This window comes from Scomber japonicus, chromosome 9, assembly GCF_027409825.1.
Source record: "Scomber japonicus isolate fScoJap1 chromosome 9, fScoJap1.pri, whole genome shotgun sequence".
NCBI classification, from domain to species: Eukaryota; Metazoa; Chordata; class Actinopteri; order Scombriformes; family Scombridae; genus Scomber; species Scomber japonicus.
Window position 1 is genome coordinate 16,077,669 of NC_070586.1, and position 17,006 is coordinate 16,094,674.

Sequence of the window (17,006 nt, forward strand, 5' to 3'; positions counted from 1 at the left end):
ACATGGGTACATTTTTGAAGCTGAATTAGGCCTACCAGGATTAGGTGAGTAAATTTGAAAGTGGTGAATTGTGCAAGCAAATTCAGGTAGAGAGCTTCAGATGTTTGCTCATTTCACAGAGAAGGCTGTTTTGTACAATGAGACTTTAAAGTCTCTATTTAAAAGTGCTCCGGCGTGCTGCACAGTATGAGTTTTCTGCTAGTGACACATCTCCCCATATGTGAACAAGCTCTGCTGCGTTCCTCCTTTGTTATTGGACAAGCCCTGACCACGTGACTTCTGCGCAGCGCTATCAGTTTTTTTCGAGGTGGAGTGAAATTAAGGATAAGGGTATGGTATCTGTCATTGCTTAGCACAGTGACAGTAAGCTTTATTATTTACATTTTCTGTTAACACACAGACAGTATTTGCCATTTAATTGTCGCTTTTTATGGAATAAAACCCTTCTGGAGGCATATGTGACCTCGACGTTTCTGCTATTGAAATGGATTAAGATCTTTTAGTGCTCTATTTTTGTGTGTGTCCTTTATTTTTTTGACAGAAGGCCAACTTTACAACGCGGAGCCTGAAGTATGGCCTGAGTGACTGACCTTGTGGGACATTACTGTAGTTGGGACAGCGCATCTAGCCTATCTGCAGGCTGATATTTATAATTAATCGCTTGAGAGGTAATGTAAACCCAATAAAAGGCTCAAGAATCTGGTTATTTATTCAAAATAGGCTTCTAATTTTGAAACACATGCGTTGTGAAGATTAATAGTATTGTTTAAATCGTCTAAATGTCTATTTTCATTTCTGATGATGCAGCGCAGTTCATCCATAAGCTTCTGCAGGCATGCATTAATGTATACCTGCATCCTCTGGACTACCTCGCTGTATGCTGTATGTAATGACTGTGGTGCCCTCTTGTGGTGTGTTTCAGCTACTGCAGGGAGCCTCAGACACCCGGAAGGAAACCATTAAGGTCAGCATGGGGAGCAAAGTCAGCTCCAAAATGGCAGCTCCTACCGCCCGAGTTATCCAGGTAACGTCGCTGCTGGAAAAAATATTAACTCTAGACATGTATGTGTTGTATTTAAATGAACGTTATTAAGAAAAAAATGTTTCTTTGTCGTCCTCAATGGTGAATGATTTAACTTTGTAGAGGCCTGGCTGGGTGACAAATCCCGTCGTACCCTTGTTGGTGTCCTTGTTGTAAAACTCTTCACTCAAGTCATGTTTTTACCATTTTAAGGAAGCACCAGTAAAAGTATTGAAATTGCTAAATGTGTGTAAATGTGAATTTGGCATTGCTATTGTTTAACTCGGCTAATTTCTGGAGTTAAATGTCTTCATGAGGTAAAATTATCAGTTTAAATGGCTGTGTTATGTTGTCCATCTTCTTATGTCCTATTAAAGACAAAAACACTTTAATAGTTAAGATGGCAAGCCAGTATTATGTCAGAAGATGGTTAAAATGAGTCATTTTTGTCTAATCTACAGTTCAAAGAAAGTGGATTTCTAAGTATTTTTAACAGAAAAACCTCAGAGAAGAGAGCATAAGGGACATCCTGCCTACTTTGCCTACTAAAGCAATTCATTGATCGTCTGTCCATCAGTCGGTTAATAGATTAATTGTCTATTCTTTAAATCACTGAATCTCCTTCTGTCATATGTTTTAAAAATCATAATTTAACCACAAAAACTATCCCTAGTGATATCTAGCCATGTTTGTTGTCAGTGTTGTGTGCCTAAAATTAGATCACAATGCATTGAGAAAGTTGACTGTTTGTAGACTGCACTGTATGGACAGCCTTTTCACTCAATATGTAATCATTGTTTGTATGGATGAAGGCTGCAATGATTGTTTTCATATTAATGTATTTTTCTACAGTGGTTTAATAATTTAATTCAAATCAATATTATATTAAAAGATGGTATAAATGTAGTATCATAGTAGTGCACTCCGGACATCTTGAATTTTCAATAATTCAAACTAAAAAGCTCAGAAAGTTTAAGAGGGTGTAGTAAATGTTTAACCTGTTTTGCTTGATAAATTGCAGTGAATTGATCGTCTAATCTGAAGATGATTAATTTCTGCCTATCATCCAGCTCGTAGATTAATTAAGCCGCACTAATTCATCTCCTGTCACAATCACAAACGATTCTGTCAGTATAAGTGGGTCGTACTTTAACCCCCAGTAGTATTTAGCCATGCTTTTTTTGTGTGTGTTATTTGGCCTCATTTTGAGCACATAATATTGGAAAAAAATGAGACTTGTTTCCTTTTTGAAGAACTGTCTGTAGAGAGATGTGTGTATTATTGAGAATAATGAGGACAGTCTGTAAAACACATTGATGATGACGTTTTCTTTAGCAGCAGATGTCAAAGTGTCTTACAATAAATGTATCAAATGTCAGCAACTAAAGCTATCTGCATGGCTAAGTAAAGTACCACATGCTAGAGTTGGGAAAATACTCTTTCTTATGAATATGATGAACTGACTCTTTAACGAACCCCATCTGTCTAATTAATTTTTTCAGGCTGTTCGGCCTCATGCTCCTCTGATCAAGTTTCCCAATAGACATGACATCCCGAAGCCCAATGGTGAGGACGAAAAACTGAATAATTGTCCAAAAAAAAGCTAAATAAATCTGATATATTTTTATTTCTTTTTTTGTGATGTATTTTCTCATTTTGTGACTAACTGGACAGCTTTTATGTTAGGTCCAGATAGTGGCTGCAAAGTTACAATGCTTTTAAAAATTATTTATTTTTGAGCTCTATTTTTAACTTTCTACAGATAATGTCTGATCCTCCTTCCCCCCCCTTTTTTTCCAGCTCAAGAAGCGTTGAAAATATTAACAACTAGTCTTCCACAACATAACGCTCCCTCAGCTGCAGCACCACCTCAGTTAGCAAGAACTCATGTACCTTTGACCCCAATCCCTGGCACACCCGACACCCTGGCAACCATTAATCTTCTCCCTGCAAGGTACAGAAGGAGACCGATGGCGCTGGATGAGATGGAATTCATTCAGGTGAGGGCAGCGGCAACATACTGTCTTACTAACCTTAACCATCTCTAAGTATTGCTAACATCATTTTTCTCTTATTCAAATAATATAACAATAAAGTGAAACTATTATATGATTATACAGTTTATTACCATTATTACATATAATAATATATGAAGTTAAATAGAAATGGCTCTGGAGGTAGTTAAAAAGGAAGTGGAGCTCTCCAGCCAAAATGATTACCATGGAAATTTATGGAAAATGAGAACATAACTTTAGTCCACTATTTAATATAAAGCTGCACAGAAACCTCAACCTCAGCCCTTGGTGATGTTTTTAAAAAATATATTATTATTAGTGTTCACCACAAAGGTTGGAAAGCAAGAGTTTCAGTTCACATTGGTGTAATAGCATTATAATGGATTCATAATAGGAGCAAAACACACTACAAACACACGTTATCTACCTAATAAAAACAGAAAATATCAAACTAAATAAAGTTCTCCTATCTAGAGACAGTGCATATGTACACTAGTGTCATGAATCAGGAGCCATTACTGTGCTCTTTTAATTTATTTTTTACGGATGTTTATTCTATTTTCTTTTTTTCTTCCAGCGTGGTGGACCAGAGTGATCTAACACAACTCAATCACTGCAACCAAAGTCCTTATCTGTGGAGATCAGTATGTGTCTTTAATTCTGTCCTTCAGCACAAGAGAACCTAATGCCACATGAGACATGATGTAGAATAAAATATTAACATGAATCCTGTTGAAATGTACATATGTTTATTTTATTTTTTAGACGTTAATCTTAAATTGTATTTTAAGTTCACACTAAAGGGACATCTGCATTGCATTCTTTGTTGTGTTAAGATACGGTAAAGCCATAACAACAGCTTCTGGATTTTTCTTATTTTACTGTTTTAGCACTTCGGCTATTCATCACACTTTTCTTGTTATAACCTGGGCTCGGTCGGCATTTTGACAAACGTTATCCGCACTTAACAGCTCCCAACATTGCTCTGATTTTCAATTTTGTCACATAATCTATTTAATTTGCAATGCCACCAAACCCAGATACAAACATGAGACTCTGGTAATGTAGAAGAAAGTGTTTGAGGGTACTTGGTAGGTTTTTTTTTTTTTTGCCCTTCATGCCTTCCATTGCAATGAAGTGACTGATCTGTCTCTTGGAGCTAAACAAGACTGAAGGGGATGATGCTGGATATCAAGTTGCAAAATAGTGTTGAGTTTTGTGAGAAATGCTGGATTTAAATGATTAAAAGAATATTGTATTTTACTGTGGTGTTCTTATCATGCTTCATGCAGCATTCACACTATAAAAATGTGTTAAAAAAAATGACACATGGAATAAAAAACACAGATGAATGACACCATAGTTAGAATTAATTTCAGGTATTTATTGTTGTTACTGTTGCTGGCATGCTCTATATGATAAACATTAACAACATTGAACTTTCACAACACAGCAATATGACCGGGCCACCATGAATGTGTTAACTGGTTTTCTATCTATGAGACTCTGTAAGCAGTTCATTACTTGATTAGATGAATATTAATTTGGCACAAGTAGTACAGACATGACAGAAAGGCCAAAAGTGAATACACACTTCACCTGTCTCGCTGGCAGATTGTCTTATAGTCTCTACTAGAGCTGAGAAAAAGCTTCTAGTTTGTTTTTACTCCCCTTTCTTGCCATGAATTAATTGAGGAGAAGTCACACAGCCAGGCAAATACATGAGAAAACAACTCTGCGTGATCTAAGTACATGTCAGTTTGCCTTTAGGTGAGAATTTTTTTTAACAACCTGCTTCTAAACACATGAATGCCGTTACAGAACAATTCATGGCTTTACAAAAATACCTCTGGGCGTTCAAAACCCAATATCAAACACAACCTATGAACCTTATGAACAAAGTGCAATATATTCATATAAACACTAACAGCAACAAGGAACTGTCAAGTCACAAATGGGCACAACACTAGAAGAAACACTGAGGTATGCACTGGATTACGGATTATTTGGGGGTAGAATATTCTGTCCTACGTGCGTCCTGGTTACAACATAAAAAGCGCTGTGTTATTGGGGAACATTTACAGCATCCCTGTCACTTCTCACTTCTCATAGCTGTGAATGGGACTGTTTTTGCAAACGCTGGACTACACATTGCACTTGAAATGTAATAGAAGCAATCTACACTCCACACTGGAGGCAAAAGGACTCGTCAATTGCTCTGTTCGTCCAGTTCCTCGAAAGCGGGCAAGAAATCGGCGATGGTGTCCACCACGTAGTCGGGTACCAGGCTGTGGTTGGTGGACAGCTCACTATTCCTGTACTCCTGGGCCTCCTCGATCTGAGATATGCCGGTGAGAGTGAGCATGGTGTCCAGGCCGCAGTTGGACCCGAACAGCATGTCTGTCTCCAGGCGATCCCCGACCATCAGGCACTGGGCGGGGTCCACCCCCCGGAACTGGCTGGAGATGCACTCGAACATGAAGCGGCTCGGCTTGCCGATCACAGTAGCCTTCCGACCTGAGGAAACCTCCAGGGCTGCAGTGAGAGACCCAGAGCCTGCCAGAGGGGGATGAAGATAAGATCAGGATTACACATGAACGAATCACCTCCACCAAGTATGTTTGGGTGCAACTGACTCAATGTGTCTCACTCATCTACAGACATGCCTCAGCCTCTTTTTCACACCAACACAAAAGATGATTGAATGGTCAGTTCATATTTTTTCCATCTTAAAAATACTCAGGTGATTATATACACTGTATGAAAGCTTTGGTCAGGTCACTTCAACTGTTCTCTCTGTCCACTCTGGCTGTAAAAAGATTTGTCCCAAAGTCCTTGTTCTGTTTAAAAAATCATTTTGAGATTAAGTCATTATCTCCCAAACTCTTTTTCAGTACAAAATTCCCTCTTTGTCTTTTATGCTGAGCCACGACAGAAGGACAGTGACTCTAAGACTAACTTTGGAAAACACCTACCTTTATTTGTCAAGGGACTAATTGATTCATTGTTGCAGCTCCACACTGAAAATGTTTTTTTTAACAGGAGAAATCATTTCAGTGAATGCAAAATTCAGGCTTGAAAAAATTTGAACCTATCCTTTAATGTTTTTTTCAATCTGGTTTAAGTACTGTAAGAATGGTTTATTATGTGCAAGCCTACTACTAACCACATATAGCTTAGTTCAGGCTTCATTACTGTCAATAGATACTTTTTTAGATTTCTGAATACAGTACTATTTTTCAGAGAGCTTCTGGTTTAAATATATTTCAATGCCACATGAAGATGAACTAGAAAGGTCTTGTTAATTTAGTTGCATTGCTCATATTTTTATTGGCCCTAAAAAAGGACCTAGATTCACTTTGTATCACTTTGGTTTGTAGTGTACATTTATTTGAGAATATATACATTTTATCCAAAGTGCAGGTCCTGCATTATTATCATCCATATTCCAGTTCATGTTGGGCTTTGAGTACATTATCCATATTCATTCATAAATACATTAGTGCTCCATCATATTGACACAAAAAGACACACTGCAAATCTGCGGGCATGTGATTGTTATCTGGGACTTTGTGCCTAATACAATGAATCTGCCATGTGTGGTCTGCCGTGGCGTGTTCAGGGTGGATCCTTTTACAGGTGACACAAAGCTCAGAGAAAAGGAGGAACAAAGGTCGAAGGGGGCCCTCATTTCGAACCACAAGTGATCATTCATGGTGAAAACCATGAGTGTTTGATGTTTTTCACAAAACCAGTGTGTGATGCAGCTGGATCACAGCAGACTGAGCTACAAGCATGTTTTCTAGAGGTGTTTTGCAGGTTAATGTTGACTCTAATAAAGGTCTCATGTTGGTGGTTGAGACTATTTTGATGATCCTGGAAATGATAACAAACATAGCAATATAGTCCTATAACATCTAATGAATATTGAATGAATAATGAATACAAGAAAGCAACTTCTGTCCAGTATTTCGCAGCCTTTTTACCTCTGTACCTCTGTAATGTCATTTTCATACTAGAGAGTTTCCACCATTGACTCTTTTAATCATGAACACTGTGTTTATTTAATGTCAGCTGTGTGACATTAAATAAATGTTCACTCTAGTGGAGTCTAGTTTGGTTGTTGGTAAATCATCAAACCATCAGACTGAGACATGCACAAACATGCTCTTCAAATCTCCAGTTTTCCAGTTTTCTGTCAAATTTGCTCCAATGTTTTAATCTTAATATAGACTAATTATTATAGCATGCCCTGTGTAGCTGTATGAAAGGAAATAGAAATATGACCAAAAAAAAGTAAGATCAGACTTTGCAGATACTAAGGGCCCACATTTAATCAGGTTACCCCCCCCCCCCCCCTCCCCCCCGCCGCAATACCTGGCAGTATCCTTCCACCGGACAGAGGGTGCCAGGGGTCGTTGTCGGTGGCCAGGAACAAGCAGTCCGGGTCCCTCAGGTAGCACGAAGCTTTGGCCAGTTTGAGAAAAGTCAGTTTATCATCATGTCCCACCAGCACCGCCTTCACGTCCGGAGCCAGGGTGCAGTTGTAGATGGTGGCGTCCGGGTCGTCAGCCTCCTCCACGCAGGGGACGCCCGCCTCCTGCAGCTCTCTGCGGAGCCCGTCGCAGCCCATGACGAACACCTGGCCCCGGACCTTGACGACGTCTCTCAGATAGAGAGCCGAGCAGTACGACGAGCTGAAGATCTGCTCCAGCATTACGTCGGTGAAGCCCAGTCGGTAAAACTTGTGCACGTAATTCTCCCGGGGCCTGGTGCAATTGTTGGTGACGAACACTACATTTTTGCCCTGCCTGATCAGCGAGCTCACCACCTTCGCGGCGCCGGTGATCGCCTTCTCTCCGTGCCATATGACCCCATCGCAGTCGAAGAGGAAGAAGTCCTTCGCCTCCAGCAGATTTCTGATCTGCGGACCTCGAATTTTCTGGCAGCCTTTGAACCCAAAGGCGCCTGCCATTCCGGCTTTTTCCTCGGCTTCTTCCGTGTTTCACCTGCTAGTGGCCCCCCATGTCGAAGGCTTGTACATAATGTGGAGAAAGTCAGCGGGGGGGAAATGCTATGAAAACAAATCAATGTCAGGAAATCACATTGCAGAGTCCTTGATGCTGTTACATACACGCAGAGGGCTACATAAACATTGACGTCTGGACACGCCCACTTTGTCGATGCCGACCAATCACACGGCGGCGTTTCAACCAATCAGGTGTCAGTGTGTCACAAGCCCTTCATTGCTTCAACATGCTCTGGAAATTAAATTGCGCCCTCATGGACGTTACAAAATATCACATTTAATACAAATATATATATGCATTTAACATGCAGAGAACGGAAGACAAAAAAACGAACAAAAAACAAAACTAAAAAGAGACTACAGCTGTTTAAAATCTGTTTTGGAGCTGTACGTTTATATAATTGTATTGTGTAAGGTTACCTGTTTAAGTATTTTTTCTGTAGTTCTTGAGTACACGTACTGTATTAATTAAAGAGTGGGTTCACAACTTTTCAAGTCTGTTTTAAAACAACAGTCAGGTGCCCATTTAAACACACTAAATAGCCCTGGGTAGCCAAAACGTGTGCTAAAGTGCCCTCTTGGTTGGCAAAACACACTAAACTGCCCTCTTGAGTGGCAAAAACTCACGCTAAAGTGCCCTCTTCAGTCCCTGTCCTTCAAAAAGTCTGTGCATGCCACTGCTTAGATCCTTAAATGGATAAATAGTCAGAGCCATTAAAAGGAAATATGTATTGTAGGACTTTAAAAAAAATAAGGCATACAATATTATTATTATTTTTATTAGCAGTAGTTGTAGTAGTAGTAGTAGTGATTGTGCACATGACCCCATTCTGACTAGTGCATTATTGAAGTGTCACCCAAGATAGTACTGCAGGATGCATATTTTTAATACAGTTGGGTATGTAATCTGTATCAATCAACTGTTTTCTTCATCATCATACTACTAATAATAATAATAGGTGAGATTTATATAGCACCTTTCACAAACCCAAGGATGCTTTACAAAGGATAAAACAAACACACAAATAAACAAAACAAACAAACCAAAAATCAAGACTGAGCAGGAGAAGAGGAAGAGAAGTGTTCATTGAAGAGAAAGGTTTTTAACTGGGACTTGAAATCAATCACGTAGGGATTGTGGGAGAGAGTTCCAGAGCTTGGGAGCTGTAGCACTGAAGGACCAGCCTCCCAAGGTGGATACTTTCAGTTGTCAGATTATTAGGCATACTTAGCCAAAACTAGGTCAGTCTAATGCAGCCCTGTAATAAATCCTATTTTCATTAAAGTTATATAGCCAAGGTTTATGTTTTGTCCACCTGATGTATATCAATACACACAAACAATCCATCATACCACAAACTACTACAGTCTCAAAAAAAAGTAACATTATAGCTTTCATGTAATAAGGTTTTATTGCCGGCTGTTATATTAGACTGCTGTACTGTCGACCAGGTGAAGCTAATAAACTGGCTTTTTAGTGTATTTTTGAGCATTTAAAATCTTTACCTGCAAAGGAACTGAGTACAGCCATTAAAAATATGTTAAAACACTAATGCTCTTATAGTTATTTATTTATTTATCTTTAACATCCTCTTCAATATTTGCTGATTTTATTATGTTTGATGTACTGTTGTTGTTTTACAGTATGTGTCTTGTAAGGTGTCCTTGAGTGCTTTGAAAAGTGCCTATAAAATGCATTGTTATTATTGTTATTTTTATTTAAGCACCAGTTCCCCAAAACTGTATTTACTCTAACAACAGTATTAAATGTTGGCTCCATGTTTTTCAGTAATGAGTGGTCAAAGAATAGGTTTAATCCAAGATATATGTATATGTAGGTCACACTCTCTTTAAATCTTTTTCTCAGGTCACTAGATGGTGCTCTAGCCCACAAAGTAGATTTTAACTTCAGAATACATTAGCTTAAAAAAAAGGACTATACACTGTGTTGAACTAAGTCATCAAACCAGACTTTATATGCTGTTTTTCTATTGTAGTTTTCTATTTTTGTATATTTAGACTTTACCACTGTAGGAAAATTACAAATGTGTCCATGATGAAAGACATCATTCAGCCACAAGCTTTACTCTCAAATCTAAATGAACTAATTCCCATCTTCAGTCTTTAATTCAGTATTACAGAGGCACAACTCATCAAAATAGGAACGCGTTACTAGAGCCACTTCAAAAAACACCAACCACAAGTATGCAGCTGTTATGAAGACAGCCCAAACTCTTGAGTCACGTTGGTCGTATACAGCCTTTACAAAACTATTTAGCATCTACATGCTTCATCATATGGATGCTATTATGTTACTTTATTTTTTTCTATTTTAGTCTTGTTTGGTACCACATGACACCTGCTTTGAGATTCATGACTGCAAATCAAACTCACACTGAAATGGACAAAAACAGAATTGTAAATGTAATGCCTGACTTTTACTTTTAATAATATTATATTCCAACTACAATTTGTTCTATACTCAGTTCCCCCTGCATGTCTTTTTTCCTGTTTCTTAACTCTCCTCTATTCTGCTTTGCTTTAGTGTATTCTTCTTCTGCTTCATTACAGTTAGCCTTTTTCTTTTTTTCCTCCCCCTATCATGTCATGTCATTCTTTGCCTGCTTTGCCCTGCCCATTTTTAGATTGCGTGCGAGAGAGAGAGAGGAAGACTCATTGGCACCTGCAACTGCCCGACAAAGAGACAAATGAAATGAAGAGAAGGAGTGATGGAATGGACAGCTGAATGGACAAAGAACAAGCTGTCCTAATTGGTCATTATTTTCTTGCTAATCTATATTTTCCTCCCTACTAACCCCCAACACAGATGCAAGGAGTAGGAGGGAGGATAGAGCAGAAGGGAGGTTGAAGGGGGGGGGTCTTCCAAGTAATGGTCTGCTCTGAAAAGTGGCTTGAGCGCTGACCGTGAACATAGCTGTGCGCTTTTGTGCCTTGTTTAGGAAGGGGAAGGAGACTCAGTGGTAACCAGCAGAGGAGGGTGTGGGGGTCAGAGTTGAGACTTGCAGGTGGTGCTGGTAGTTATAAACTGAAGAGCCCAATAGAGCATAATGCTGCCCCCCCTCTCCCACACACACACACGTACACGCACACACACACACACACACACATTGTAGGTAAAACACATTTTTGAGGGCTGAAGTGTATTCTGAGTTCAACGGACAAACAAAGCAGCAAACAAACATTCATTCATCTACACTAACAGTTTTAAAAGCCTTCAACAACACAAAAGCATGACTCAGTTAGTGTGTGTGTGTGTGTGTGTGTGTGTGTGTGTGTGTGTGTTTGCGTGCATACAGTCAACCACCCCTGCTTGCAGCACAGACAGGTCAAAGCAGCACAGAGGTGTTGGACAATGTGGCGCTACAGTACAAATGAGACGTCCGTTAGACATGGCGGCACTGGGAGGGGAGAGGGCAGGATGCGGGGACATTAACACGATTCCCACTGAAGTTAAACCGAAAATACAGAAAGTGAAACATTTGTTATTTTTTACTCGATTGCATTACTTTGTAGTTTTCCTTTAAATAATAATAGTAATGAAAAGGGAAGGGATGCTTTTTCTCGTATGGTGTCCCTTTTGGCTGAGTTTGGGTTACATCACTGTCAAAACACTGTCAAATGTGTTTTCTACATCAGCATGTCAGCTTGCTATCACTTATTTGTTTTTTTATATTGAGGTGAATTGTATAAATCACTTAAAACAAGCATAGTTGATGGGTTTATTAAACATCTGCAATATTTAAGGGCAGCAGGAATTCATTTTTTCAAGTTCTCATATTGATGCAGTCCACAATAAGTCTCAGATAAACAAGTCATATAAAAATAAGGTATTAATCCAAAGTTCCCCTGAGCCAACGCTTAGTGTTACTATTGTATTTTTTGGTGTTTATCCCTGCTGTTCTTGTTCCTACAGTTAGTCCAGCAGAGCGCTAAAGGTCCAAGAAGCACCAGCGAGAAAAGAAGCATCAGGTCCAACAGATATCTCTGGTACCACGGCTGTGTCAGTGAGGCCGGCTTGAGATGAGCTCCACCTTCACTGTGCAGAATGTGCTCTACCCACTGGATAAGACGAAGCGTGGGAGGGACAGGGTGTGATTTGTGGATCCTGCTAAGGGACAAAGCTGAAGACTTGAACCTAGAAAAGGAAAAATATTGTGAGAAAATAAAGAAAGAAAAATGTACTGGCATCACAAATATTGCCCGTCCCTCCCTGGCTTTCACATACCTGCTGTCCTTTATGAGTGTTTGAATAGTGGAGCTGAGCAGTCCCCTGCTGATTTGTTTGGGGTTGATGGTGAGGCCTAGCCCCTTTGCTTCAGCCCTCACCATATTATCAAACTGGTCTCCAAACAGAGGGATTCCCAGCACTGGAACAGCGTGGTACACTGCCTGAAGAAGACTGTTCTGTCCACCGTGGGTAATAAAAAGGCATGCTTTTCTGTGGCCTGGGAAAGAGAGAAAAACACAAAAATGTCACAAAATGGATGTGATGATGCTACCACAGAATAGTACAGAAACAATTAGTATAATAATCAATTATCAAATTTAATTAAATTAACAACCACATTAATAATAATTTAGGCTTTTTATCAAATATAAATGCCAGACAGCTTGTTCAACTTACTACAGTTCATTATTTTGGTCTATTTTCAGCTCACAATAATTAATCAACTGACAAGCTGTTTGAGTCTTGCACATAATGTAACCTGCATATTTGTTTGAGAGAGATAATCCATAATGAGAAGATAAACTAACCCAGTATATCATTCAGAGGGAGCCAGTCCAGGAGCCTGAGATTGGTGGGTTTGTCCAGGTGAGGTGGCCATCGCTTAGGGTCATACCTGCAAGCAAAAAAACACAAGTTTAGGAACTTGCATCATGAGATTAAAAAAAAATCAAATATATCTTTCTTTTTGAGGCAGATATAATATATATAACACTGAAACGTAATTTTTCGTATGTTTTTCCCAATTTGTGTTTTACAAATTGAGATGTGCTTGTACCTCCAGATCACCCCCTGAGAAATCATGGAGAATCCAGTCACCAACTCTACAAGCAGTGGGTCCACAGAGATTGAGGACACCATAGATCCCAGGGTCACAACAATGAAACCTGCCTCTCCAAAACTGGAGATCCACGATTCAAGATCCTGAAGGGTCCACAAGGTTTTGGGAAAGGGAGATGCAGGATGAAAGAGATGGTAGGGCAGCGTCGGACAGGAAAGTAAGGAAGGTAAGACAGAAAGAGAGAGTTTGTTACTCTGAATCCCTGAGTCTTAAATGACATATCTGTATTTATTTATCAAGACTAGAAACCTGATCCAGAGGCTTTGCAGGTTTATTCAGAAGACCCCCAACCAGCACAGTGAAGGGCATAAGAGGCTGAGGGAACTCTAGAGAAAAGTCACTGTTGAAGGCCCACAGTTCAGCTCGTTGGTGTAACTCCTCCAGACCACCAGGGGGTGAGCCTGACTCCAGGTGGCGCTCAGCGACACCTCTAAACATTGACCATAAAAGTTCCTGACCTTTCAATAAAAGACAGAAGTCATAAGCAAGCAATTTGAAGGCACCAACATTGTCTGTCCCATAGTTGATGTGATAATTCAGTATTAGCTTCTTTCTCAGTATCAGAAAGAAGTGGAGACAAGATGAGTGATTCAGTAATAATGCCATTAATAAAGAGATTTTTTTTTTTTTTGCAAGGTCTGCCATTCCAGATGTAAACAATAATACAAGAGTGCAAAGAACAAAAAATTAATGGAGGAATTTGAACCTATTAAAAAACTATGGATTTGGATAGTATGGATGCACTGAGCTGAGAAGAGTAAGTAACACCATGCTTACTGATGGGAGCCAGGAGTGAATAAAAGAGGTTCTTTGCACGACCCCAGAGGTCCATGTGATCAGACAGCTGGGAGCAGGAGACTGGGACGAAGGACACTGAAATGGGGAGGGCGATGGACAGAGGACCATTCAGAGTGCCAGGGTAGAAAGCTATATATTGGACACCTGGAGAAAAGTAAAGAGTAAAGTGCAGGAACGTTTGAGTTGCTACTGATCAGTTAAGAAAAAAATCACGATGAATCTGGCCAGCAGTTTGGTTAAATCAGCATGTTGAAATACATCTGCATTACATTTAAAAGTGGTAAAGTCTTTGTAAATAATATATGATGGCGATAATGACATAAATTAAAGTGATATGAACAGCAAATACCAAGTTTGTGTGCCAGGATGAAGGAGCAGGGGTTAAAAGCATCAAGAATAGCGATGTCGTAGCGTTCCCGCTGGAGGAAAGTTATCATCTCCTTGTCTCCTAACAGCTTGTCACACTGGTAGGACAGGTGCCCCATGAAGCTCAGGAAGTTATTAAAATTATCCCTGAGGGAAAGAGTTAGGAAGAAAAAAAGAAGAGCATGAGTAAGATAAAGACAAACTGAATGAGGTGTGGAGAGTGACGAAAAACTTTTAAAATCAATTTGGATTTGATAATAATTCACACGAATCCCTGTCATTCCAAACTCTAACATAGACACAAATTAGACATTACGTTAAATAAATTCAAGAGCTTCAAAACTTCGACGGAAAACCTGACTCAGTATCAAAATGTGGGAATAGGGAAGGGTGATATGACCACAATCTAATATCTCGATGTAGGTCATTTCATATCCCAACAGAGCACATTTTAACTCAATGAGGTGGTAACAACTAAACGCATGACATCATCTTTGCAGTAAAAAAGCCAAGAAGAGTAATTTATTAATGTAATCCAAGCAAAAGATGGACAGACTCGAAAAGGTTGTAAAATATTGCTGTAAGGGGTGATTTGTGTCACAATGAAATAAATGGTAGATCATATTATTACATTATCTTGTGACATGATCATATTACGGAGCCCTATTTGAAAAGCACTATAGCGCTCTATCATGTAGCTAATTATGAATGTAAGTTTTAATGATGAAAGTTTTTTATCTACAGTATCTAACTAAAATACTGTGTTACCTTCCCAGTAAAAACTGTGTTTGTTGCTCCAGGAACCAGCCATTGTATTCTCTAATGTATTCTTCTCCTAAGGACCAGGAGCTGGTCTGGTAGCTGTCTGTACGGCCTGCGTAGGAAAAACCTGGAAGAGATGTGCAAATCATTTACATCAACATAAGAGTGACTACATCAGAGAGAGGATGAGACAGAATGTTATGTAAAACGTCTTTCTGTAAGCGAGTGTTTCAGGGTGTGGAAATGTACCTGTAATAATGGGGTTGCCCAGTTGTAAGAGCATGCGGACCTCATGGCCATGCTGGTGTAAGTTATGAGAAATCTCATCTAATAACATGTAGTGGCTTCCTCCTGTTGGAGAGGAGAAGACAGACAATATCTCAAACAGTGACTGTACTATTATATACTATATTAAAAAGCATATAATACACATAGATCATTTCCACTTTTAACAACCTATACTTTATTGAGTAACCAGCCTGGCAGAGAGCTATTCATATGTGTAAAGGAATATTTAAAATGAATATCTTTATCACAATCACTGCTACCCTACTCACCAATTAGACACACAGTCAGGATTTTGGCAGACTGAACAACTGGAAGAGCCAGGAGGAAAAACATCCAAAACACAACTTCCATCTTGTCAGTACCACACACTGACCTGCAGCCAAGTCCTCTAACAGTTTGATAAACAGTCTTCAAGTTCAAAAGTTAACTGTGATAAAAATCTGTATGTACACTTCTTTCTGTGAGAAAGTTCACTTTTTCAAAAGTTAGATCCTGTAGATGACTGGGGCAGACAAAAAAAAAAAAAATCCAAGAAAAACGAGAATGCACAACAAATCAGCGGAACGAAACACTGGATTACCAACGTAAAACTGAAGAAAATGACATTGTTGGCAAAATCCTCTTGTAAGCGCACAGTTTGTTTGGTCCTGAAAGTCTTCTTTAAGATCTCCTGTTGGACTCCTTTTAAGTTGATATGGGGGGAAATTCCAAATCCTCACTTAGTGTACCTGGAATGCATCTGGTCCGCTTTGTCTAGTCCGACGTTAATGAACTGATGTATTCCTTATTATTCTTCAAGTTCTGGATGTCAGTCTGTGCGTATGACTCTACTCTGTCTAAATGAGACATGTGAGTGGCTCTGTTTTCTCTAAAAGTCAGACACTCAGACATCCAGGAGCACAGGGCCTACAGTGATAATAAAAGGGAGGGAACAAGAGACGGGTGGGAAAGGGGGGCTGAGGGTTCTCCGAGCCCTCCTTGTATCAAATTAGATGACTGGAAATGTTAACAGGAAATGTCAGGGCTGTTTGTAGTTTTACAATAATACAAATTGTTTTTCTTCTGTATTATATTTTCTGTAATATAGTATGAGATTCGACTGTTGTCTTTTGACACCCATACTTAGTAAAAATAAATGATTTTTGTCTTTCGAAAGCATATACCTGCATATATATACCCCAGAGTTATATATACATATGCCTGATCAGAAAAAAAGAAAACATATATATATATCAATTTTTCTTTTTTTCTGGTCAGCTTGCATTGGCTTGATTGGTATACAGAGGTATAGAGAAGGTAGCACAACACACCCCTGCTGAATGGGCTACAATAGGGTTATGGGTGTCCTGGCAGGCCGTCGCTGGCAAGTCAGGCTTGACATGTAGGTTATCCTGGACAATGCACTCATTGTAACCGTGACCAGTGCTTTTCTGTGTCAGAGAGGTCATTAGAAAAACAAGTGAGTCAGAAAAACTGCTGGAGTGTATCAGAAAAAGAGAGCGAGTCATGGGGTCAATCCTGCCATCACTGATGTTACTGTTGTCATTTCACTCATGTCGTTATTCCAGTCTTCATCAATTATAGAAATATTGAGACAAGATAAGGTTAGCATTTAGTTGCTATGGCTGCAAATTTATTGA

At 39.3% G+C, this 17,006-nt stretch overlaps 3 protein-coding genes across 3 annotated transcripts; 1 reads left to right on the plus strand and 2 right to left on the minus strand.

The window, feature by feature from the left end:
* The first annotated feature begins 312 nt into the window (after positions 1-312).
* mrps36 (mitochondrial ribosomal protein S36) lies at positions 313-4,318 on the plus strand. The gene is made up of 6 exons (XM_053325316.1): positions 313-330; positions 542-668; positions 923-1,024; positions 2,524-2,587; positions 2,822-3,021; positions 3,614-4,318. Exons 3-6 carry the CDS (start codon positions 971-973, stop codon positions 3,629-3,631), a joined length of 336 nt encoding a protein of 111 aa, XP_053181291.1. The 5' UTR covers positions 313-330; positions 542-668; positions 923-970; the 3' UTR covers positions 3,632-4,318.
* Positions 4,319-4,405: 87 nt separating this feature from the next.
* pdxp (pyridoxal (pyridoxine, vitamin B6) phosphatase) lies at positions 4,406-8,308 on the minus strand. Its single transcript, XM_053325312.1, has 2 exons — positions 7,414-8,308; positions 4,406-5,592 (listed from the first exon to the last, which is right to left on the minus strand). Exons 1-2 carry the CDS (start codon positions 8,009-8,011, stop codon positions 5,246-5,248), a joined length of 945 nt encoding a protein of 314 aa, XP_053181287.1. The 5' UTR covers positions 8,012-8,308; the 3' UTR covers positions 4,406-5,245.
* Positions 8,309-11,925: 3,617 nt separating this feature from the next.
* On the minus strand, positions 11,926-15,119 carry LOC128364716 (UDP-glucuronosyltransferase 3A2-like). Its single transcript, XM_053325310.1, has 8 exons — positions 15,085-15,119; positions 14,300-14,463; positions 13,930-14,094; positions 13,402-13,610; positions 13,090-13,235; positions 12,842-12,927; positions 12,312-12,531; positions 11,926-12,221 (listed from the first exon to the last, which is right to left on the minus strand). Exons 2-8 carry the CDS (start codon positions 14,433-14,435, stop codon positions 11,954-11,956), a joined length of 1,230 nt encoding a protein of 409 aa, XP_053181285.1. The 5' UTR covers positions 14,436-14,463; positions 15,085-15,119; the 3' UTR covers positions 11,926-11,953.
* Positions 15,120-17,006: the final 1,887 nt, after the last annotated feature.

Bases quoted from the DNA above. Each gene is read 5' to 3' on its own strand.
- mrps36 (XM_053325316.1), top strand. From the start codon at position 971: ATGGGGAGCAAAGTCAGCTCCAAAATGGCAGCTCCTACCGCCCGAGTT. The intron at 1,025-2,523 runs GTAACGTCGCTG...TAATTTTTTCAG, and splicing joins CTACCGCCCGAGTTATCCAG to GCTGTTCGGCCTCATGCTCC. The intron at 2,588-2,821 runs GTGAGGACGAAA...CTTTTTTTCCAG, and splicing joins TGACATCCCGAAGCCCAATG to CTCAAGAAGCGTTGAAAATA.
- pdxp (XM_053325312.1), bottom strand. From the start codon at position 8,011: ATGGCAGGCGCCTTTGGGTTCAAAGGCTGCCAGAAAATTCGAGGTCCG. The intron at 5,593-7,413 runs GTATTGCGGCGG...CCCCTCTGGCAG, and splicing joins CGGTGGAAGGATACTGCCAG to GCTCTGGGTCTCTCACTGCA.
- LOC128364716 (XM_053325310.1), bottom strand. From the start codon at position 14,435: ATGGGGCACCTGTCCTACCAGTGTGACAAGCTGTTAGGAGACAAGGAG. The intron at 13,611-13,929 runs GTAAGCATGGTG...TTTTATTGAAAG, and splicing joins TTCACTCCTGGCTCCCATCA to GTCAGGAACTTTTATGGTCA. The intron at 12,928-13,089 runs GTACAAGCACAT...TTTTGCTTGCAG, and splicing joins TCTCAGGGGGTGATCTGGAG to GTATGACCCTAAGCGATGGC.